This window comes from Chroicocephalus ridibundus, chromosome 1 (genome assembly GCF_963924245.1).
Source record: "Chroicocephalus ridibundus chromosome 1, bChrRid1.1, whole genome shotgun sequence".
Lineage (NCBI taxonomy): Eukaryota > Metazoa > Chordata > Aves > Charadriiformes > Laridae > Chroicocephalus > Chroicocephalus ridibundus.
In genome coordinates this window covers 165,801,210-165,826,422 of record NC_086284.1, presented here as the reverse complement: position 1 = coordinate 165,826,422, position 25,213 = coordinate 165,801,210, and the positions used below count along the sequence as shown (strand labels likewise).

General features: G+C 45.0%; 1 protein-coding gene across 1 annotated transcript in view; it reads right to left on the bottom strand.

Moving 5' to 3' along the window:
* The window catches only part of MEI1 (meiotic double-stranded break formation protein 1), a 38,954-nt gene extending 13,781 nt beyond the window's left edge, over positions 1–25,173 (bottom strand). Inside the window, exons 1-21 of the mRNA XM_063322545.1 lie at positions 25,049–25,173; positions 24,644–24,767; positions 22,116–22,166; positions 20,135–20,208; positions 19,358–19,463; positions 18,605–18,808; positions 17,212–17,342; positions 16,601–16,715; positions 15,673–15,789; positions 15,044–15,143; positions 12,419–12,553; positions 11,770–11,884; positions 10,129–10,247; positions 8,947–9,088; positions 7,443–7,554; positions 6,740–6,800; positions 5,415–5,512; positions 4,435–4,609; positions 4,177–4,324; positions 3,332–3,604; positions 88–253 (exon numbers count right to left, since the gene is read on the bottom strand). Coding sequence (XP_063178615.1) covers positions 88–253; positions 3,332–3,604; positions 4,177–4,324; positions 4,435–4,609; positions 5,415–5,512; positions 6,740–6,800; positions 7,443–7,554; positions 8,947–9,088; positions 10,129–10,247; positions 11,770–11,884; positions 12,419–12,553; positions 15,044–15,143; positions 15,673–15,789; positions 16,601–16,715; positions 17,212–17,342; positions 18,605–18,808; positions 19,358–19,463; positions 20,135–20,208; positions 22,116–22,166; positions 24,644–24,767; positions 25,049–25,165 — 2,683 coding nt within the window. The 5' untranslated portion in view covers positions 25,166–25,173. The remainder of the gene's footprint in view (positions 1–87; positions 254–3,331; positions 3,605–4,176; positions 4,325–4,434; positions 4,610–5,414; positions 5,513–6,739; positions 6,801–7,442; positions 7,555–8,946; positions 9,089–10,128; positions 10,248–11,769; positions 11,885–12,418; positions 12,554–15,043; positions 15,144–15,672; positions 15,790–16,600; positions 16,716–17,211; positions 17,343–18,604; positions 18,809–19,357; positions 19,464–20,134; positions 20,209–22,115; positions 22,167–24,643; positions 24,768–25,048) is intronic.
* Between the last annotated feature and the right edge of the window lie 40 nt (positions 25,174–25,213).

Genomic DNA, 25,213 nt, shown 5'->3' with positions numbered 1-25,213 from the left:
AAACACTTTATCCCAGACTGCATCCTTTCAGCCATCTACCGTGATAGTTGATATTACAGCAAAACCCAAGTCACAGAGGGGAGTCACCTTGTAAGGAGGCTGAGCTGCTCTCTACCAGCAGCTGCTGCAGAATCTGTAGGAACTGATTCCGGAGGAGGTCACAGACAAGGGCATCCTCATTTTTTTCCAGGAAGGTCCTTAGAGTCATCAACACCTTCCAAGCGACCTCCACAGAGCTTGAGCAGACCAGGTCCTGTGAGGGAAGATGCACACACGTTACCTTTCTGCTGCGATTAGGCAGAAGTCACTGCTATTTAATACCATTATGCTAATCTGTGCCTTGGGAAACAGCCTAATAAAGCACCATTCAGATTAAGTATGTCCTGATTAAACAGATAACTGAATAAAGCAGACGGACTCTCGCCTGATGGGCACCTCTGAGTAATATCCCGATTAAAGAATGGATTTGGCTGTGTAACTCCTGTCCAGCACATGAGTGTAGGGGTAACACACATTTAATGTCGAGGTTTTAGACAAGCGAGATCCTAAAGCCAGGGCCCTGTTTCCAAGAGCACAGAGCCTCTGTCACTTCTGCTCTCCTTGTTGTTTGGAAAAATCAGGTTGCATATTAAAGATGCTTACCTAAATTCAAGCTTATGAGTCAGTCCATAGTTACTCATTTTCAAAAGGCCGGCAGCCTTATTTCTGCAGTAGCAACATAACAGCTAAACTGCATGAAATGTACCTAAACCAGACAAGCAATCAGTCACAGAAAATGGAAGAATCGTATACACAGCATTCAGCCCATGAGCCTGCTTCTTGACTACAGAGCTCTGTCTGGAGCCTCTGAGATGAATCCCACAGCCTTAATTTGGGCATACTTTTGTTGTTAAGGTGTTTAACATAAAATTCACCTGCACAGCATGTACGGATGCAGTTCCACAAACGCCTGGTAGCGCTGACATAACATGATAGTCTTAACATGTATTACGTCAGCATCACCTTTCCTCTCCTCCCCCAGTAGTCCTGGCTACTGCATTGCAAATGGTACAGCTGAAAGAGGTAAACAGAAAACTAGTCTCAGCAACCAAGCCTAGGGCCTGTCAGGGCAGCCTACTGCCTTTTCCAGCTGCCTTCCCCTATCAGGCAGTAGTTACGCAGACTGGGATGATGGAGAGGAAATAGCTGCGTGACCCCATACCCAAGGAAAGTAGTTAAGGTAAGAACAGACTGCCTGTGCCAGAAAAACCTCTCTAGTTCTGAGCCTGATTTCTGCCCGTATCTGAGACCTTCAGGAATAAGGGGCAGGGAGCTGTCTGCACAATTGGCTCTGCATTCTAACATCAGTCTGCAATATAACATCAGTCAGCCTATCTCCATTCTCTCAGAGAGCAGCTCAGATCTGGAGCATGGAGAAGACAAGTTGGACAGTGTGTGATCACAACCACATTCACCCCCAGATGAACACACACAACACAAAATGGCACTAACCAAGGGCCACAGCCTTCCTGGTCCTGGTAAATGGATCACTGTGTTAACATCTTCCTTCCTACTCAGGAGCTCAAGGTCTCAGAGGAAGCCATTAACCATCTGTTCTATCTAATCTAGACAATTATTAAAAGCAGATAAGCAAATAAATCATCCTTGGAAGGACATTCATTTTTGTTTCACTGTACCATGCAGAGCCTTTACATTTTACTAGTGCATTCTCAGGCTGAGGTTATTCACCTCATAAGTTTTGTTTACATCTGACAGTATATTTATCCCAGGATATTGCACTGTTTTATTAGCCCATCTAAATTCAGATTGATTATGCTCTTCCCCAACTGAAAGGTGAATTGTCAAAGCCTGTGATTTATTACAACTCACTCTAAAGACCAGGGCAGAGCTAAATTAATTTATTTCTGCAAGAGTACATGGCAAGACAGAAAAGACAAAGCAGGAATGCTATACCATTCAGCGAAGGAGCCACCGTTTCTCTTTTGTGTTTGATAGACCTTGGATGTATACATCTGCTTTAGTTTATAGAGTGATAGGTTCCAGAACTACTGCCAAAGGTAACAGCACAGGCAAGTCTCATGGGACACTTCTCCTCCTTAATTTGTACTGATATGTCATCTCATTGATCACTTTTACTAATGCTCTGCAATGGTATCAAATGTCTGGATGTTGCTACCTACTCTGCAATATCACCCTAACTGTGAAAGAACTGCCCTACATGAGAGCCCTTCTGTCAGTCATTTCAGTAACCTGGGATATTAAAATTTACTTCATAGCCTCTTATATCAGAATAAATACATGCCAGTCTGCAATACCCAATGGGTGCCCACTCAGAATCAAACCTTGCTTCTTCACTGTCTGCTGACATGGGTGTCTATTCTCAATGATACACAGTTTTAATTTCTCTAATAGGCTCGAGAAGAAACATCACAGCTCTTAGTTTTTGCCCTTATAGGCAAATCTCATTGCCACTCATCTTGTGTGGCAATGTTAGCAAGCATTTACTATGTGACTAGCTGAATAGTCATGGGACAAGTGTCCACGGCTGGTGAGGGGTGACAGGGCAGCTAGGGGAGGTGGAAGCGAGAAAAGGGCTCTGAGTATCCATCAGGAACTGGATTCTGTCACGATTACAGAGGTTAACAGAGCTCATTATGCCAGCTAAAGGCAAACACGCTAGTCCTGCTACTTCAAGGCCCCTTTCTCCCCTGCACTGATTAATTTTCCCTGTCCCAAGATTTTTATTTTATCTTTTAAGAGCAATAAAACATGCTATTTGCAGTCCTGAAAACTCAAGAGTACTGCAAAAATCTCTGACAAGACTCTCCAGTTAAAAGCAAACAAAACTAAAACCCCAAGCAAACAGAAAGCCGTGCCCTCAAAACCTGTTCTCCGCATGCTGCTTTCTCAAAGTTCTTTGTTCCTCACACCCTTCTCATCTATCAGTAGCAAACCATTGCTCCCATATTAGCAAAACAGCTTCTTGAAAGGCTGCCACAGAAGAAGCTGGAGTACCCAGCTGCATATCCGGACAGAGAAAGGAATAGGGTTTTTCACGGCATACATCAGCAGCACCCTTCAGATCTCTTCCTAGCCAACTATTAAAAGATCCCTTTCTATCACAGTGGATGGATGACAGAGAAAGAGCTAACACACATACACAGTCCCATTTTCCGTATTAGGCTTCCCTGGGAGGTGGAAGTCTGTGTATACACACATGAGCCCTTCTAGCAGAATCCTTGGCCTCATAACAGCACTAAGAACTTTAAGAGCCACAAATTCACCTAAATCAGGGACAGGATAGCAGCCTGTCTTTGTGAAAGTCACATACCAGTAAAATAAGTAAAATGCTGGAATTGCTCTTCAGAATGGGAAGTAACGGGTTAGCACTGCTCAGCTGATCAGACACGCCAAAACCAGCTTCTTCAGTCTCAGCTTGCTTGCAGTCTCCCCAGGAAAACCAGAGTTGGAGGACCTGGTGTCCAAATCTCCCCGTAAGTTCAGGGTAGTGCAGGAAGAATTTCATCAGGAGAGGACAATGAACGTAGACAAAACTCAGATCTGGAAGATTATTCAGGATCCTCCTTATGGTACACAACGACCTCTGGTAAGCGTGTAGGATGGAAAGGGGGAGGGGGAGAGAGAACAAAATAATCACCAGGCACTGAATATCAAAAAGCTGAAGTGATGAGAGTTTACTGTGAGAATCAGTCACACTGCCTTTTCAGTAGACAATCAAATATATCAGTTAAACATCATTTTGTGAAGCCCATTTGCATCACAAAAGCTAAGAAACTTGTAGGCTTTATACAGTGCTCAAAGCTGTGCAGCAGCAGCAAAGAGCCATATGGGAACACTAGAAAGCCTGCTGCAGAGGCTGTAGATGTGTTCAGGAGAATGAAGCTATGAAATTTATTATATTCCATATGTGAATTCACAGCCTATCCAACGCATTTACACTTCCCACACATACACAAATTTATTCAGTCAAATCTATATTCCCTAGTGGCTTTTCTCAGTTAACTTTCCAGAGTGTAGATGCACTGCACACTCTTCGCTCATTCACTGCTCACCACCTATGTCAAAATACTTTCTGCAAGAGGGTTGATGGGAGTAGGGAGAAACCTTAGTTTCAACAAAAAACATCCAAGAGGTAGGCATGAAATCTTCTTTTACCAAGTCCAGGGCTTTGCCTTTGTCCTGACAGACAGCAAGGAGATAAAGAGCAGCTCTGAGTATGTATGGAGGGGGACAGTCTCCACGGTCCTGTGCTGATACGAGGAAATTTCTTATGGCTAAAGATAATTCTGCTTCTGGGACAAACCTGCGTTCAAGGAGATTGGAGTGGAAAAAATAACATTAGACATGCCTTACCCACCAATACATGGTATGTAAAGGCCACAAAACCACTTGCCTTGTATACTTATGGCTCACCTGTCCCCAAGGGTATAGGCAAAGTATAAGAGTAGTACGAAGCAGTGTTGGTGGCTGCAAAGAGACTGATCCAAAGAGAAAGGCTCAGGTGTTTCAGCCAGGAGGAGAAGGCTTTCAGCAACAGTGTAGTTTAATTGAGGCAGACCCTTCTGCAGGAGCTCAGACATCTCTTGCTCTAGAAATAAAACTAATATGAGCAGGCAGGCAGTGATGGGGAATGACTATGACAAAACAGAGTGGAACAGGGGGATGGAAGCATCTGCCTGCCTTAACTCAGGCACATTAAATTAGGGAAGCTCCTGATATAAGAAATATCAAAGCCAACCTACTACCCCACAGTCTGCATACAGCAAGCGCACCTCTATGATTTGGCATGAATAGAGGTGTGAGACCAGATTTAATGGAGCTGGCTTTGAGGATGAAAAGACGCTTCTGTTTGAGGTTCCCAGCTCTTTGCTGATGCTGCCTATATGCAGACCAACCACTGCCACTGGGAAAAGTGGGTTCTGCGATGTGGAAAGTTTCATCTCATTCATTTGGGACTTACCTATTATGGAAAGTTACAGTACAGACAGGAAAGCTTTATAGAGTATGCCAGAGGAAAAAATGACCTTAATCTGCAGATATGGGTGAATATGTGGCAAATAGTATTGCTTCAATTAAGCCATGCACAGTTGTGCTAAGAAATGCCACTGTGCATTGCCACTGCCAAAACCATAGGCATATGAAACACATTCTTTCAGGTAGGGTTCCAAACTCTTCAAAAGGCATTCTCTGAGTGTTATGTCCTTGCTGGACCAGCTTAAAAAAAAAAGCAGGGGAAAAAAATATCTCTAAATAGAGCTTTTGTGTGTCCTCCCTCCCTTCTTCCTTTGTCTCTCTTTTTTTTTTTTTTAAATTATTTTTGCACCTATTGCCTAAATAGAGGGTGGCAGGGCTTCAAACTAAATGAAGCAATTTGTTTCTTTCCCCAAACTTGCCCTCCTGAGAAGAAATTCTCTCCTTCTCTGTGGCAGAGTAAAGGCTCAGGCACAAGTTGTAGAGGAAGCTGGAACAGGCCTGATTCAAGGCAGGATTACTGTGAAGAAGAGCAGAAAGATATAGTGAAGAAAGCTAGAAACATCCTCTTCATACCTCTAATATCACACGCTGTCTGTCAGAACCTCAGTTTACTGAAGGATCACATACAAGCACCTGCCCTGTCACAAAAAGTCTCCAGGAGCCAACCCGGGTTTCCAGGGAAATGATGAGTTCCCAGAGGACAGTCAGCTCACAGATGTGGCAGGTGCAATAGCGATGATGACAGTGAATGTATTCACATATCCTCGGACAACAGGAATGCAGTGGGGTACTCTTAAAATCATCATACCATGTATCCACATAACACTGCAGAGAATGGGAGGTGTATGAGGGTGGCTCCCGATACCTGATTCCACTGGCTAACATCAGTAAGGAGATTTTTGAGCAATGATGTTTCCAGGGATGAACAATGAAGAACACCAAAATGTTAACTGAAAGGGTGAGTACAGCTCTATTTATAGGAATTTCTCTCTCTCTCCAATTGATTTCCTTGCAGAATGGGACATAACCAAATATCTTTGCACTGTAACACACCATCCTTGGTGCCCCACACTACTGTATTCCGTGGCCTAGATCACTCCCCCCACACACCATTCACAGGCACAAACATTCCCACTCTAACTTCCACACTGGTAACTTGGACTAGGGGTGCTGTGTATTTTGCTTACTCTTTTAATAAGATGCAGTGACAGGAAAAGAGGAGGTAAAACATCTCTGCAGATCCACAGTCTCCCGAAGTCCTCCTCAACCTAGAAATCCTAGCCTCTGCTACAGAATAACCTTTGCAATGCCTGCTGTTGAAGTCTTCCTCCTCCCCTCACGTTTCTTACACATTATCACACCACAAGGAACAAAAATAGTGGTAATATGTGCCTAGGAAGCCAGAGCTCAAATGGAAATGATGCTACTGTTACTTCTTTTCAAAACACCCCCTGATTTGACTACTCCAAAGTCAGGCTGCTTTATCTCTATCTGCGCACCTCATGACGGAGCACAGAATTCTCACATCACTGTGTAAATCCACCTTCCCCCTACCTGACTGCTTCTTCTTTCTCCCACATCCAGCTTTTCCATTGCCAGTTGCCGTTTACATTTTGCAATAAGATACAACCACTCTTGAGTCTTTCAACCTCCCATCTTGCCTAATCAGGTGTATTAGGTAAGGCATGATGTGCTTTCCCATCTGGAAATTTTTTACTCACTCAAAATACACACATTGCAATACCTTTGTACAGAGCAAAACCTGGCCTTCAGCTCCAGTGTCAGTCGGATGAAGGAGGAGGATGCTAGACAGAAAGCAAGACAGAAATGTCGAAGGAGCACAGAACATGTACCGTAAGGGAAAAGAGTAAGCAGGTCCCATAACCATCCCCACACATCGCAACGCAAACCTGGTAAACAGGGCAGGCCATCTTAATATGAATACATTTGTTAGGCCTTCTCTTACAAAGCAAACTACTCTGAGTTTGGTTTGGAGGGGAGATTCATTTTCTTCTCAGGAGGAGAAGGGAAGATTTCCCAGCTTCACATGCTTAGAATAGAGGAATTCTAAACATCGCCTCTCTGCTGTGCAAAGAGTAAGGAATACACTGAGTAAACAGGATTTCTCCATAGTAAAATCCCACCAATAATTTCAGCAAAATCCCTGTCTACAGGAACAGACAATTCTGAATATTCCAGAGGAAAGAGTAAAGCTGACACAACTTACTTATCTAAAATAAAATCTGTCCCATAACCATTGCTAGACCAAATAACTTTTTCATGCTGCTGAACATGACTGCGCACTCTATTCTTACTCATATAAACATGTAATGTAATCCTCCACATAAAGTCTCGTTAAGCTCATTGCCTCAGTAATATGCAGTAGCAGCAAGTTCCATCAGTTAAGTTAAGAGCACAGAGAACATGATCCCACACTACTCCCATACCCAGCTTTTTGGAGAACTTATTCCGCATGTTTGGCACCACCGTAAAGAGGGTATTAAGTGTTGAGATGAAAACCTCCATTACTGATGGGCTGACAGCCCCTTCCAGGTAGTTCTGTGGAAGGAAGAAAGATCATGTACATGATATGCAATAAACACTGAAAGCAGCAGCTTTCTTCCGGCCTTCTGCCCACCCAGAAAGTTAGATTTCTAAATCCAAGCAAATGGAGTAACAGTTCTTCTACCAAAATGCCTAGCAGCAAGAACGCAGGCTTCCAGAGCATTTTGAAAGCAACTAACACTCCCCTCTGACAACGTTATGAGCTGTACTTCTAACTCTGCAAGACATTACATCAAGCAAGAAACTTCTTCCTGATTCCAGCTGGCAAGCAGTTAGGCCTTAATGCACAGCGACCATCATTACTCCCCATATTGCCCTGGACATAACTGTTCTTACAGGTCAGATGGCTAATTCTCCAGTGTTAAGCTTAAGTGCAACTGACTTCAGGAACACTTAACACCTGTGCTTCAGATTTTATTCAGTAGTGGCAAACACACGCATTTAAGGTCTCTACAGAGTCCAGCCCTAAACCATTTAGAACAGAATGACTCAACTCACTCTTGTAGAAGGTCACTGGACAATTTTCTCACAGTTCATTAATTTTTACCCAAGTTCAGTGAGCAAGAAACAGCACGCTGACTCCAGTGGTGCCAAACCGGACATGCACTGCACCTTCCCTTCAGGGAGAACAGCAATGCTGCTACAGCTACCTACCAAGAGATTGGTTAAAAAAATACAAAACAAAACATCTCCAAGCTCCCAACAATTGCAAGCATCCATACACCTTTACCTGCAGCAAAGCACAAGCAAAATTTACTCAACATTGAGAAACCACAACTAGAGTCCCATTGTTTTGACAATTCTGCTCAAAGTGTCTTAGTGACAGGTCTGTATGGAGCACTAAAGCACAGATGACTCTCCACTGTTGCTTTTTAAACCTTGCCCCTGGCCTTACTGAGACGCAATGCTTAGTACTGCCCTTGCTGTGTAGACTGGGCAGCCTCCTCAATACCTTCTGGAAAGAAGTGTGAAAACAAAATTGCAGATGCAAAACACCTCTGCTTTCTGGGACACAGGAAAGTTTTGAAAGGAAAAGCAGAAGGGGAAACAACATTTCAGGCACTCTTCATTTTCTGCAACATCCAGAGCTGCCATGGATTAGATAACATGGCAGGTAGGCTATGGGGATTTCAGAGTCTGAAGAAAGACACTGCCATCTACATGGAATCTTTTATGAATTTCTCCACCCTGAGACCGTACAATCCCATTTTGCATGAACTGTATAATGTCACATTTGTCTCCAGAGAGGTGGCAAATGACACAGCAGTTCTTGGTTTACTCTATATGCAATCTTCCCTCAAAAAAAACTTGTGCAAACCTCTCTTGGTGCTTGAAAGCACCTTTCCAGGTATCCAAGGAGTAGACCAAGTTCAAACAAAACCCTACCATGACCATGGGGATGCAGAGACTGTCACAAATCCTCAACAGGAACTCAGAGAAGTTGCTCAGCGTGTCCTTGCTCCCAGAGTTGGGGGCAGTGAAAGCATTCTCCTGGGCCATGGGGTCACTCTGGAATTCCACTGCTAACCTACAAACACAAAGCGGATACCAGAGGAGAGAGGAATCCTCCTTGCTCCGTAAAGGAAGTCAGGAAATACTGCATTTCCATCACAACTTTCACTGTCAAGGACCCCACAAACACTTGATGGGTTGGAAACACAGGAATCTGGCAATCGCACAGAGTTACCTCTTGAGTGAAGCTATTAAAAGTGAATAATGTTGCACAACAGTACAAGTTGGGAAAGGAAGGATTAGCTTCTGTGAAGAACATACCTGCTGTGGGAAGCCCTAGTGTGGCAAGACTAAAGGTTCTCAGCCAGGCCAGAGTGCCTGGAGCACAATAAAGCAAACCTCATGAAAATCAGCCAGGGGACCATTCAGCTGATGTAAAACCCATGACTGAACCCAAGTGCCCTGTAACACCACCCCAAGACACTGGGTCAGTGCAGACAGGAACACCCGCTTCTGACTGAATTATCTCAGCCAAAACAAATGCAAGCAATGGAAGGCAAAATAAATTGTTCAGAGTTCCCTAACAACAGATCCGGTTTCATTTACTGCTGTCTGCTGGCAGCTAAGGTGAGACAGCTCCCACCCAGAAAAATAGGAAAAGTTGGTGCCTATAAACCAACTCGCAGTAATAGGTCACAGACATGAGCAAATCCAAAGCCAGCATCTGGAGCAGATACACACCTGTTAAATGGTTAATCCTCTCCAGGAATGATACCACGTACCCCAGGGCACAGGAATATGGTTTCACACATACCCTCCAACCATTCTTACATCGTCACCAGTTTTGGCTACTTTTCAAGCATTTCCTCAAAGACCAAAGACATGAAATAAACTGATAGGTCCCAGGCAAATTTCTTGGGAGACACATACAGGTGTCACAAAATTTACACTATCACTACATACCCCTCGTTCTTTTGTTTCACTGACAAGTGCCATGCATTGAACTCACCTGTGATTGGTGGGGTTGGGTAGAGGAACTCAGTTACCAGGACAGAAGAACAGACGGACATGGACACACACACCGCCCACCTGCCCACCTCCCCAATTTGTCCTCACCTGCAAGCATTTCTGAAACTTTCCAGGGTGCTGAGCAAGAGCTGGCCCTGTCTCTGAGGAACTCTGCTGAGACTTCTGTTTGCTGGGTGACTCTGAGACACTGAGAATAGGAGATCACCCTGTTAACGGAGAGAAGTCTTTAAAATCTTATGTTCACCGTTGGAAAAAATAGCTTTCTTCTCTGATAGCAGCAACAGGAGGAACAATAGATTTCCTGTCACTCTTTTCACATAACTGTTTTTTTTACTATTGTCCTTTCCCCAGGGAGGGCAGAATTAGAGAGCTTGTGTGCTCTTCCTAGGGAGGACAGAGTTACAGAGCTACTAGTTCTGCACTGGCCCGTCTTTGCAGACTGTATCGCCATGGTTTGCTCTAATCAGCTTTTAACAGCTCAGCTAATGGAGCTTCAAACCCTTCTGGGAAAGCTTGATATTTTTTTAAATGTTGTTTCTTCCTATTACTTTTCAGACAATGCCAAACAGTTGCCCTCCTTGCTGAGCACTGAAACCTTAGAAGTTCTCTACTTTGGCTCAGATTTGTAAGCAACTATCCATGTACTAGCTCTTGTTCCCACACAGCTCCTACTGAGTTCAGCCAGAAGCCAACTGCAGCATCAGAGTTAATCATTTGCCCAAACTGGGAACTGCTTGTAACCCAAAATCTGCCTTTAAGCCTTAACCTGTTGTGGTAGCCTTCTCTGAATACTACCAGAGTGGGGTACGGTGAGACATTGGTGCCTGGCAGTTCAGAACTCCTTCTCCTTCTGCATTTGATGGTGAGATAACTCAGTTCAGGTACAATCATTTCCCCTTTCTCCCATTAAAGACAGCCTGGATGTCCTTACTATCTGCCTAATTTCCTTCCTATGAAGCTCCTTATTCTGAATGGGACACCAAGCTCTGTGTGTATGCAAACAGACTAACCAACATCTGCCTATGGCACAGAATGCAGTTCTGTCTTCTCCAGGCAGAGCAGACATCTGGTACCACAGAACTTGGGCCTAAAGATAGTTCAGCGGGCATTTGGAGCTCTGGTACTCCAGCAAGATGCTCTTGCTGCTACAGACATGCAATCTAAACCTACATGACTCCAAACCTAGAGTAAGAAGGCTCAGCCCTTGTCTTTTCACTAGCCATCTGTAATGGAGGCTTTCCTCAGAAGTGCATAGGTCACAGCAGCACATCACACTAACAGGAAAGGATTTACATTTCAAAGAGTGGCTAACAGCTCCCTTGCTGAGGCATCACAGCACTCATATGATGTGGTCTGAAGGCACAGCAAGAGACGTTCACTGCCAAACAAATAGATTGACCGATGCAGCCTACAAGGTGGGGGGGCCTGAAGAAGGGGAAGTTCAAATGACTTCGGAGTACTGGACACATAAAGCGAGCAGTGTGCTCAAGTGCTGCCCCACAAATCTTCATTGATTTAGAAAGACAGCATTCACCAGCATCCACCTTCAAAGATACTTCAAAGATAAAGACTGATATCATCTTGAGGCACGAGGATCAAAAGAAACACCAGAAAACCCAACAGCCATAGGGAAGGGGACAGGACATGTATACACCATCCACATAGTGTGCTAGGAGGATCATTCCTGTTCTGCTTGGTCCTACCAACAAGCAACAACTTTTGACTTACTGCATGCCTCTTGCTACTCTGCGGTGGGGAAAGGTCAGCACATCGCCTCAGCACTGCCTCCATCAGCTTCTGCAGCTCTTCATATGGGACTGGAGGGGAGCTCAGATGGTCCTTCCTGAACAAGCAGAAAGACAGCAATGCACATTCCCTGCTGGGGACATTCCACCTGGAAAGGCAACACCAGCAGAAACAACTGCTCTTCTGACAGCAATATGTCATTGCTACTTCTCTCCAGCACAGAATATCACAATATCTGAACAATGCCTTCATCCACACAAGCATCCAAACACACCCTCACTGCATTCATTGTCCGTTCCCACTATAGTCAGGAAGCATACGACTGTACAGTCTTATGCTTGCTCTTATCTACCCGGACTGGGCAAAGAGTGACAAAGCCATAGCAGCCGCAGTACAAGCCTGCCCGGGACGCTAGGTCCTTGCTGCAGCAACTCGCTGCCTACTGCAGCTTCATTGCCCTGGCAGCCTTTTGAGGTGGGTGGGAAGCTAGCTCTGCTGTACCCACGCCTGTCTCAGCCAGAAGTCCCACTGCAGAGCACGCTCACCCACACAGCCACAGGGGAGCTGCAGAGACCAACATGGTATCAGCATATCTACCTGAAGAAAAGCCTGCAAATATTTTCCTGCCTACCTCAGGAAAGCCGCCACAGCTCCCATAGCGTCCACTACCACCTCCAGCACTGGGCAGTTCACTGTTCCCATCAAAACATCGATGGCTTCTATACATACACCTCGATTGGTGAATAATTTGATTTCCACCGGTTGCCTGCAAAGAGGAAACAAAGTAAACAAGGAGAATATCGTCAGAGTTAAGTAACTGTATTGCCCTCTCCTCATTTCACCAAATGGACATGCTTTTCAGTATTCAGAGACAGCTGCTCTCAAGGATGTAGTCCCAAACTTCAGCAGGTGGAGGGTTTGCTACAAAGAGTGTACTCCAGCAGGTCTGGAGCCCTACTATGATGAAAAAAACCCACAGCTTGGATAACTGTGTGACTGCAGCAGTAAACGCTGACATGAAAAGCACAAGAAAAACGGGCTTTGCAAAACACAGTGATCTCTCTGCCTAGGACTCTGTTGAGGCCATCTGCTCTGGCGTTTGCAGGTTCATCTGGCAATTCATATTTCTGAGTAAAAAAGTAAACGTGACCATCCTAGAAGAAGGATGATACCATAAGAATAGTTTCTCTCACAGTCCTATCACACTTCTAATGCCAGATGCTGCCAGAAGGACAGAGACTTTCATGAACTTGAAAAGTAATCAGGAAAATAAACACAATCCAGTTCTTGTTTGACAGTTCTTATTGCTAGTGAGCATTTTGGTTGTCTGATCACCTTGTGACACAACACCTTTGAGCATTCAGCACAAGACCACAGAGGGATGACAAGCCATTAATTCCGTTATTGGACAGAGCTGTGTAAATGGCAGACTGTGCTCTTTTGGCTTCTGGCAAGGCAGGTAGAGCAGAGAAAGCAGGGGGAGGACAAGGCAACTACATGTGGACGAGAGGCACTAACAGTCTGCCAGAGGGCCTCTCCAAAGCGAAGCAAGAAAAGCAGCACAGCATGACAGGAGCCAGACTTGGGAGCCAAAAGTACTCCCTGTTATTCAGTTTTCACAGATGTGCCTGACTAAAGCAAGCCAGGAGCACGTGCTCCCATGCACAAATGGGAGAGGAACGTGAACTTCAGTAGAAATTACACTAGTAGCCCAGCTACAAGGCAAAAAGTGAACAGAGGCAGAATCACTCTTTTTAGTCACTCAGTGGGATGAAACCCAGCTTGGCAGTCACCTCACATGAAAAAGCTGTGAGGTAGGCAAGGCAGGGAAAAGATCTTGTGGAACTTGGGCATCAGGAGCAGCCTCTGGCCCAAGCCATAAGCAGTGTGCTGAGCTTCCAAGCTCTTTCTAGGTATACTGCAATTCTATTAAACCTCTGTATTTCCTTTCTTTAATTGCTGACCTTCTGAAGTAAAACACATCAGGAAAAAAAAGAAGTCTTCACTGACTCATGCAAGGAGGAAGGGACGGAGGAGTATTGCTGACTCATTCAAGAGGCACAAGCCCACTGGCAATATGGTGCACTATGATGTCTTCATGGCCTGGGAGAAAAGTGTGAAGGACAGCACCCTTGTAGCTTTCTGCAGCCTCTTGTCTTTGGGCCCCAAACTGTGCCTGCCGCTGGTTTTGCTGGGATAGACAAGGGGCACTCTAGGGAGAGCCACCCACCATTCCTAACACAGGGAGCAGTACAAGGGGAGCAATACATCCAGCCTGGACAACACCAGAATGTGGGGCTCGCTTACCCAAGAAAATCCATCTGCAAGGAAAAACCACAAAGGGAGGTTCCAGGATGAGACCCCTTTCCACACTTTGAGATAGTTTTAAATAAAACATAATTTCTAAGGCAAAGTTCAGAGAAACAGAATGTGTGTGCTAGAAAATGAGAGTAATTGCACAGAGTGTTCTCTTTGTTTTACAAGCATAAATGCTGTAATTAGTGTTTCCCACATCCTGGTTTCTCTTTTTGACAGATCCTACACTGGCATCATCACACTGTTCTAGCACTGCTGTTTTTCCTTCTCCTTTTTACCCTGCCACTTGCTACGAAATTGACTGTGACGTTTCCAAAATTCAGCTCAAGGGCTCTCTTGGGGGAACTATGTGGCAAAACCAAGACTCTGTCACTAGCATGACAGGACGGGAACAAGATCATAGAGGCAAGAACAGGAAGCACAGAAGAAAAACAAGCCAGGGTATGTTATTCCATATCAGAAAACAAGAGGGAAAAAGTGACAGAAGACATTAATATTTCAGCCTAGAATTTGTTTTTGCTGTTTGAATTTAGCTCAGATGATGATACAAGACTAGAAGCCATGGAATTTGCATGCTCTGTTTTGTCACAAAGGCGCACTTAGAAGGAACTGGCCTGCTCACATACGCCTGGACCTTCCTACCCTTCCCTCCTGGCTCTATCTACAGCTGAAAGGAGATTTCACCTCCCAGATTGGCAAGGAAGCAGGAAGAGGTAGATACACTGGTGGATGCAGGCTGGGACGTCCAGAAACAACCATCAGGCGCTTTTTCACAGGAATAAGGGAGACGCATTTGTTCAGCAACATCTTTCAAACACAAAGGCTCTGGGGGTGTAGATATTTAGTCTCGGACAAAACCCTTAAAAAGCAAAAGCACCACAGCCTCCATTTTGGGCCACCAAACTCTGCCTGTGCAAGCCTGATGGGGGTGCTCCCTTACCGTTTCAATATTTCAGTGAAGAGCAGGAGCCCTTGTTTGTGTAACTCCACATTGTTCAGCTGCAGGACAACTTGGAGACTCCTCACCAGAGATTCAATGCCTGCACATGTTCAAGAGAAGTCACAGAAAGGGCTTTTAACACCCAAAATTCCAGGATGGAAGCAAAATTAATTTTAAAAGGAAGGAAGATTTGAACAATTATTCTTCTGAGCTACTGACAGAAACAACTGCCCAAAACTGATGAACGAACACTCATCTCCCTGATAATAGGCCCCAACCTCCACTGCTGGAGGTAAGATGAGAAGAATGGAAAGAAGTTAGCCTTTCTTCCTAAATCCACTCTTGGCATGTCCACAGAAATACTTAATAGTAACTTAGGTAGTGTCAGTCACGATAACTGGTTATTATAATGAATGCATGCTTATCAGGAACTCATTAGGACAGAGACACTGTAAATTTAAGTTATGTTGGATATCACAAACATGTCTGATAGGTACTCATTTTCTGTCCTTTATCCATCCTGACTGGAAATTGTGATTGTGTGTATAAAGCGTTGAAATTCAGCTAGCGGCACAACAAATGCCCACAGTATTACTGCAGTCACCCTGTCAGAAAGGTTGATGACTCACCATAGACTGTGTGACACTTTGAGAAGAAAAGGCGCTCTTCAGTTAGGAGGAGCAGGCAGCAATACACCGACCAGATGAGAATTTCGCTGTTGCACGAGAGACACTCAAATAGGAATTCTGCAAACACACACACAAAAATAAGGTCACCCTGGTAAGAGGCAGTCTGCTCACAGCATGGCACAGCTGCTCCTAGAACAGAGCAGAAGAAGGAGGAGGATACGAGGAAGCATAGCAACAGCCACAGGGAGAACAGTTGTATTATGAAGCGGCAGGAATGGAGAATGGAGCGGATGCTTGGGGGTGCGCTAGTCTTCAAAACAAGGTGACTGGAGAGCAGAGTCCCGCAGGCAGGCATCTTCCCAGCACAAACTCAGCAGTCAGGAGCTGAATTGTGGCTCTAGCCTTTGACACAAATAAAAAGCCACAAAGCAAGCTTTATCACAGACGCAGTGATCTTTTTTTCCTCATAACTTTTACATCTCCCAAAGAATTTGCAAAATGAAAGCATTTCTGTCTTTTGGGATTACAGAGAAATAATAAACCATCTCCCACAGCTGCATTCTAAAGCTAAATTCTTGATCAAATTCTGTGCAAACTTACAGGATTTAGTGGGATAACACAGAACACCAGGTTTAAGCTTGTATCTAAGGTCCTGCAAGAAGGACCTTGACCTCAAGAACTTGTCCAAATTCTTGCTGTGGAAACTCCATTCTGCCTGTTGACAGCTCCTTCTATACTTTCACTTGAAAATTTACTCTCCCCTTCTAATCCTAAAATCACATTAGCTGTTTTTACAGGTATAGAATGGTCACCACACACATTAAGCCATCAGTGGATTTCTTGGAGCCAGACTGATTCCTAAAACAAACAGCCAGGGAGTGCTTTGATACCGGGAGATGAACAGTAAGATGCTACTGCATTTCTTTACCTGGGACATCCGCATGGATAAAAGCAGGAGCATATCTGCTGGGAGAGTGAACCAGCACTGCAGCCACACAGTGAGAACTTGCTGCCTGTAACATCTCATCTCTGGTCAACAAAAGCTGTTGGGAAACAAAAGTCAAAATGAGAGAGGAAGTTAACTATGCAGATATGAGTAGAAAACAGTTTCCTCTACATTTTCAATTGTAAAACCTAAGTGAAGATCTCTCTTTTGGCATGTATTTCATGGGTTAAACTTGCTACGGCAAGATAAAACACTGGACCAAATACACTCAAAAAACGCAAAATGAGAAACACAACAGAGAAGGTTATGAGTATGAATAGCTCTGGCCGCATGTTAAGTCATGCTGGCACTACAAGTGCTGTATCAAACCTCAAGTGTGAGTGAGTAAAATCAGTGAGGCCAGGAGTAAAATTTGCCCCCTCCAGGATGCAGGAATGAACAATGAGGTGATCTGTGGGGGTGTCCCCATTTCCCACTGCAGCCTCTATTGCTGGTGTTGGCAACAGTATACTGGAGTGCCTCAGATGAAGATTCAATACAGGCCATCAAATTCTTTATGTCTACCGATAATTCACTACTACTTCAGCAATCACCTTTTTGAGAACAAGCGGCAGTGGATTTTCCCCTTCTAAAAATTCAGGGGTCTCAGACTCCTCCTGTGTCTTTGAATTATTCATAAGAATGGATACAAAATGGTCAGATTTCAGCAGCTCCTTTAGCAAACCTGCAAAAGCGGGGGCAAGAGTGAGCACCATGCTGGGTATAGCAAGGATTTGATTAACACAGGAGTATTTACAGCCTAAGACTTGGTGCCAACTTCCTCCCATCTCCTGCACTCATAACAAAGGCCTCCACCTCCAGTCTAGGAAGCTTCTTCTCACTGTTTCCCTGGATACTGCCATGAGCCCCAGGTCTTGCAACTCCTTGGTGCTGATGCTTTTTGCTGGGTCTGATCTGCTCCCTGTTCCTTCTCAGAGATGTGCATGTGAACTGGTACGTCATCTCAGGAGCACTCTACTTGAATTGTCTTCTGTGCTCCAGTACCCACCCCTCAATTTTTTTCTTGGGAGAGCTCTTGACCTGAAATTTTCTCCAAGCTACAGTCAGTGACCCCACAATTACTAGACATTTTCCCTGGAGTACTTCCTAGAGAACTGGCATTTATCTTCCCCTTTTACTTTCACAGGCTCTTACTGAAACATCTATGTTTAGCTGAAGGATAACCCCCCACACAAAAAAGCCTGTGGTATAGAAGTATAGAGCACTGCTACAGGTATTGATGCAAATCATCAGTACATGTCAGTACAAATTCACAAGGGGTATCATCTGAGCTATAGAATTCTACTTTTAAAGGAATGATCGTCCATTTCTAGTAGCTGTGTAGATGATCTGAGAAGCAATCTAGTTCCTGCATACCTCCTACAAGAAAAAGAAAATCCCTGGATGGTTTACTAACAAGCAATGTCAGAAAGGCTGAAATTGTGCTCCCCAGCAACTGCTGATATGTGCAGTTGGAAGCATAAACGCAAGAAAGCGCCACTTCCAAATTAGCTTTCTGACCTAAATGCTATGATGCCATACATCTGAAGACCGTATTTGTTAGACTCCATCCCACCGCTTGACAAAACCCACCTGTCTGTGCATAGAGTTTGCATTTGGACACTTTAGGGGATGGTTTGTTCACAGGACGAAACATCAAATTCAGACAGGCCAGGCCACAGTGCAAGCTCTGAAGAGAGTCTTTTAAGATTAGTCAGCGCTAGGCAAACGTGGGGCCTGAGGGACAACAGAGGGCTGGGGGAGCTCAGCAGCAGGTCTGGGCCATTTGATTGCTATGGAGTAACAGAAAGGATTGACTGCTTCAGACAAGCAGCAAAAAGCTCCTACAGGGAACAACCCATATTAGAATGTCTAAACCAGCCAAGGATTTCTTCCTCATTCTAAGTCTTCCCTTGCACCTTGCAGTTTCTCTCAGCAATGCCTTACCCAAACAATTAACCTGCAGCTCCTTTGTCTGCGCACGCCCCAAGGTATTCAAGAAGAGACCACACAGCCTTTCTTCGAAGTGTGCTGAGAGCCGTTCTGCGCCAACACAAGAGGAGTACAGCTTGCCATATAAGTAGCAGACAGCAGCCTTTATACCTTCATTTGGGTACATCAAGCCCATCAGCAGATGATCAACTAAATTACCTAGCGCGAGGAACAGAAACAGCAAAAATTCACACCAATGAACTGACTTTTAAAAGCACCAACCTATTTCCCTGGAAAACTTGCAAAAGTCCATGGACAGACTGGTGTATGCAGATTAATGAATGCCACAATTAGAAGATGTGCTCACACCATCTGTCCCTGAGCAGAGGTACAGTAATAAATGGCTAGAGGAGCTCACTGTTCACCATATGAAGATCCATCATCCCAGCTACTTCCACAAACAGATAAACTTGCTCACCAGACCCCCAGGGGCTGGACCAAGGAAAGAAAAACTAAATGTATGTTGCCTGTGAGACAGACCCACAAATCCCAGTTCACAGATGCTGGTTTGGCCAGGCTGGCTAAGAGCACAACGATAAGCCTGCTATTAAGGTACTGACTTGCAACCCAGGAGACCTGAATGCCACTCTGAATTCTGGACAGGCTTCCTGTGCAACCTTCAAAAATTCACACAGGGGAGTGCATGCATGCGTATGTGTTTTAGGGCTGTGCATACTACCTTTCGGTGGGGCATGACACATTACTCACTGTGCTCTACCACCAGTGTATCAGCAAAGCCTGGGATGGCATCCACCAGCTTGCCCAAGAGAGTGAATGTGGGCAGGCTGCCTCTCATGGTAGTTGCTTTGCACAGCTGTAGAGGAAACAGAGAAAGAAAATGTTTCACTAGTGAGGACACAGTCCAAAGGCAGAAATGCACACAAACCAGCAAGCTCTCTGTGATGTATAATGCCCCAGAACACAATCTTTTCCTAAACTGGGTCGTCTTCACCACTTAGGACAAACCACAGGAAATCCCTGAACACACCATTAAGTCTCCAAAATGTCTTTTAATTAATCCAAGAAATCTCTTGCTCGTTGCTCCTTTTCCTCTCTCTCCCCTCCAGCTTTTACATGAGTGGATGAACCAGAAGAACTTCTGCCCATTTTCGCTACTTGGTAATTTTTTGTTCCCCATAGGACCATCCCAAACTTAGGAATGAAGAGAGAAATAGCCCAGGGCACATGTGGGGAAAGCTCCTCATATCACTGAAATGGTAAGGGAGGAAACGAAGAATCGGAGGAAGCCACACAGCTTCACAAGAGCATCATGAAGCCTGCAAGGCATCATGGGAACAATAGGAAAACTGCAGAGTAGACACCAACACTGCCAAAATCACAGCAGGGGAGCTGGCACTAGGATATCCCACTGCAGCAGAGGCTGCATCCCAGCGCGGTAGCTGCAGTCTTGCAGGGCCATTCATTTCCCATCTCCTCAACTTCTGAAGGACTGAAGGGAAGGGCAGGGAATTCATCTTCACTGACCTCTTTTTGGCTTTCCTCCAAAATGCAGCGTAAGTACTGTTGTGACTTCAGCTCCACTACAAGCCGCACCAGAACTACACAGAAGAAACAGGATCAGTAATTCACACCCAGAAGCACTCACAATCCATCTTCCACAGTGCTTTAGCAGACCAGTGAGCAAAGAGCTTAGAAATTAAATGAGCACAGAGGTGCTGAGAGAGCAGGGTAACATCGGCATTCCCAGCACTATGATTTCTGCTAGCCCAGACCGAGCTCTCTGCAGCAACATTACGACGGTCCTGTTCTACCTGCACTACAAACCATGCATGGAAATGAACGGTGAGCGAAAAACTAAGCATCAGGACACCAAGTAAACATAAGGAACCAGACAGGTTAGCTTAAAAGATTAAAAGACCTAACTTAAAAGATTAAAAATTTCTGGTAACTGAATACAGCAGGCCTCCTACAGTATGAAAACTGGCCTTTAAAACCATCTTTCCAGGGAAGACATCAGAACTGCAACTGCTGAATATCCTCAGATGCAGTCTGAGAGCTCCTCCCCCAGCTACTATTGTCCCTGAGGTAACAGTGCTGTCTATCAGCCATTCCTCCCCACTGCAATTATCCCATATACCTTGCCAGAAAGCAAGACCCCAGTCACCTTTCTGGTACTGTTCACCTCCTTTGCCCCAAGTAAGGGCTGTTATTCTTGGTTCACTGCAACTTTAAGAACTCTCTCCTAATAAGAGGAATGAACAAGAAGCTATGTTTACCAGGCACTGGCTGCACATCACCTGGGGTTTCCCTAACAAAAATCACAAAGGAGTTGCCTAATGCTGGCAGGCTGCCTCTGCCTCCACACGTATACCAGTGCACCAGTTTCAGGAGGCAAAGTTCCTCTTTTGGTATTTTTAGAACCTGGGCACCTGAACGTTCAGCAGATAAAGTTTTGACAATAGCCCTCTTACTGAGACACTGTGCAGAACTTTGTTTTGTAGGATTTGGCAAGGCTGTCTTGAATGTATCTTGCTGTCACGGCGTGACTCATTTGAAAAACACGCTCTTTTGATTTGTATTCTAGGAAAGCATCGTAAAAAAAAACAAAACCAAGAGATTTCTAGGTTCACCATCTCTTGGTATATCCAGGGCAATACTGGAGGTTTTTAAAGACCTACGCTAGCTAGAGCTACACATTTCAGCAGATGCATATCTTGAATCAGGTGATTTATTGATGGTTTAATGGCCTTTCCTTGCCCTGAACTCTCAGAATCTCTAAAAACTTTCAAAAGTTAGGTAATACTAAGTTAAATTTCTTCTGTTTGAGAACATCCATCTTTCAACAGACTGGTAACATGATAGAAAGACTTCTCATCTTTTCAACACCATTCCAAGCAAGTGCCTGAAAATTGAAACCCCTCTGAAAGGAGCTGGACACACCCCCTTTCATCTTTCATGGCTGGACAGGATGAAATCATTGCACTGCTAATATCACTAGAGTCAGCAGAAATGCCCAAGGTTAACTGGACTGCAGATTCCTTTGTTAGCCCTGCAGACGTTTCCTTCCAATTTCAAATGAAGGACTGCTCACAAAGAGGAATCTGCAGCCTGTACAGGTAAATCCCAAATACTGTCTGTACTGAGGAGAAAGCAGTAGATCCCAAAGCTCACGGAAGCCTACAGGAAGATTTTCATTTGCTTTGAGACTTCAGTCAGGTTCAAAGATGCCAAAGATGAGGCATCGTTTACCACTGTTACCCATCTAACACTAAATGCATGGCACACATAGAAGCTGTGAGAGAAATTCTAAATATTTAAATCTGCACGCACTCTCCTGCCCCCAAATATTAGAACAGCCTGCTTGTCACTGTTGCATTGACATAAAATAGATGCTTTTTCCAATTCAAGCTGTGTAGAAATGGAGCAGCTCACTATAGTTATCAGACAAGACAGAGCCTCCCTTTCACAAACTGTCAGTGACTGAGACATGGCATCTACCTCTCACCTTCTACGAATAGGTCCAGGGCACTGCTGTCTTCCACAGTATGCAACAGCCCTAAAAGATAAACCACAATCAGTCACGGAACTCATTCCTGCCTGTGATCATCAGTGCTGCAATGCATTCTTGTAAAAAGAACTGCAAATTTTTTTCAGAACTGTTTTGTTTTCCCCGCTTCACGTGACACCAGCCTGACTTTGTCAGAGAAAGGTGGATACTCTCAGGGAGCATCACAAAAGGTTCCTCCATAAGCAGGAGACAGGGACATGAAGGCATTCTGTTCTCTTGCAATTTTTTTATGTACTTCATAGTTGAAGTCAATGGCTCCACCTATGTAAGTAAATATGTAACTGCTATCATCACCGTATCTCACTGCATGTATCAGATATCATACATCTGAAACAACACTCCAGAATGACAGAAGTGAGCCCAACTGTAAGCTGTCCTTTCTATCTTCCATTCATACCAATTACCATGAACAGTCTTCTCCCTCCGCAGTACTGAAAATCCCGAGCCCAAATTTGAACACCAGGTTTAAAGCACATGGAAACTATTCCAACATTAAATTGAACCTGAAGGCACCACTTCACAAGTCATTTGTGCAACAAGAGCATAAGATTGGACATATTAAAATAAGCCACTGTCTCACTCTACTACACCACAACAGATGAGAAACTCTACCTCCCAGCTCCTTCCAACTTCAGGTACCTACACCATCAGGCATCTGGTTCAGACCCCAACTTCTGCAACAGCAAACCACTTGTTTCAATATATCCAATCAAATTACCTCCCCTCTGGAGACCCCACGACCTCTCAGAAATGTGACCAACTAAAGCAATGTTATGACACAGCAGGTGAAGAAATTACTTATTTCCTGTCTCATCTGCCCAACCCTTAGTAACTTCCTTACATTTTGGAAAAGATTTGCATACAGCATCAGTGAATATTACAATATTAGCTGCATGAAATTCAGGCTTACCTGAAATTCACCACCTCCTCATATATAACACTCCACACTACACCTGTTCTCTTCACTCTTTCTTCTGCCTGTGCTTATCCCAATATTCTCTCTCCAAAAATGAATGTACTTTCCTGAATTTACTATTAATACTTCCTCCACAGCATTGCTCAAACCTTTGGGGGTCCCTCTTACGCTCTTGCACCAAATGATCCTTGGTTCATTCAAGCTTTATCCAAAATGTACATGTCATTGTTTGTAGCTCCAAGCTTAGACTGGGATTCCAGCTGCTCTAGGAGTTACAACGAGTAAAATCCCAAAGCGGTCCCCAAACCATCCAACTGTAAAGCTTCTTAAAGAGAGAGAAAATTATTATTTAAAATCAGACAATAGCATTGAAATGCAAGCACAGCTCCCCTGTCTGCTGGGGTATTTCATGTTAGGGTCATACAGTGTATGAATGTACAGACCAAATTGGCATAAGCACCACTCCCTCCACATCTGTATAGGATTATGTGTGCAGACAGAGCTCAATAAAAATTTGTGCAATGGAGAGAACTAAACATGCACACAGTTCTGTTCCTAACAGAGCTTCTTCCAGAACACGCGCAACACAGTTTGTGCTGGGAAATCAACTGGGAAAACACTCTTTGAATTATTCAGTGCATCAAGGCAGAGGAAGGGGCACGTAAGTCACTTTCCCCCAAAGAACAAGAATTATCTGTGATGTGCAAATGAGATCATGGAATTAAAGGAATCCAGTATATCTGCTCTTTGAAGGCACTCTCATTCATACTCTCCGCCTCTCTTCCTGCCTTACTGTTCTCTCATTTAGACCATTATTTCTCCTCCATCAAGATTTTAGATGTTTCAAAGACCTTTCCCATAGCACTGCTACGCAAACAGAAACCACTAAGAGATGTTCAAGATCACAGAGACTGTTACCGGAAAAGCACCTTCTGACATCCCGCTGAACACTAGTCTGCTGTGAGGCTGACCCACCAGAAAGAAGCAGGTATTACAGTCCTACGGCTACAAGAATTTCTACAGATGTAAAGTGACGGTGTGAAAAAACAATACATAGATTCGTATTTTGTACATTTGATATTAAATCCTGCAGCACTTTTTTAAGCTCGCACTTTCATTTCTGTATGAATCTTCATACAAGGCCACAGTTCAGCAAGGTGAGAAAGCAACGAGTCATGAAGACCAGAATGGAGGGCATTCAGGGAAGAGTCATACACAAGGCACTCCCAGTTCTCCAGAAAGACCGTAGAGATACGTCAAGGTATTTTGGAAAATTGCAAGAGCTTTATGAACATTTCAATCCTGCTCCTTGGGGAATAAGGAAATGAATTAACCTATTCTACATGAAAGGCCAGGCAGTTTTCCACAGGGAGTAACAACACCTAACACAGAACGGTGGATATATGGAATTAGGTACCTCAATTTTCTTTTGCCTTGTTTTTTTTTTTGCTTCAAATGTGGAGAAGTTTCACATGTATACACCCATTCGAAAAAAAAAAGGTAACTGCTTTCTCCCTGCTGCTGTGCTAGGCCACAGCACAGCTCTTACCAAAGAGAGTTCCTATCAAGTGAAGGCAGACCCTCTCGTCCGGTGCCAGCAGCTGGACGACCGGCAGCGCCTGCCAGGCCAGGGCATCGTGGAGACGGGAGAGGACATGCTTCTTGCGCACCAGCTACGGATCAGAGACAACAACCGGTCAGCACTCGGGCCCGAGCCACCCCGCTTGCTTCCACCAGCCCGGGGGGGAGAGGTGCCGAGGTGATACACCGGGGTCAGCCACCATGACACTCCCGCCCGGGCCTCAAATTCATCGGGAGGAGAGGGGCCAGCCAAGGCCGCGGCGGCTGAGGGGTCGGGGCGGGGGGGGGGGGGGGGGGGGGGGGGGCCGCTGCGCCCGCCGTGAGGAGGCCAGCTCTGCGCGGGAAGGGGCGGCGGGCCGGAGGCGCTGCCCACCGAGGCGCTGCCGTCGCCCAGCGTCTCCACGGCGCAGGCGAGGCAGAGCGGCGGGCGGAGCGGCAGGGCCCAACGCGCCCCGTGCCCGCCGCCGGGCAGCGGACACCCCGCCGCCATCGCCCAACCGCCGCCCTGCGCACGCGCGAGGCCGCTGCCGGTGGCGGG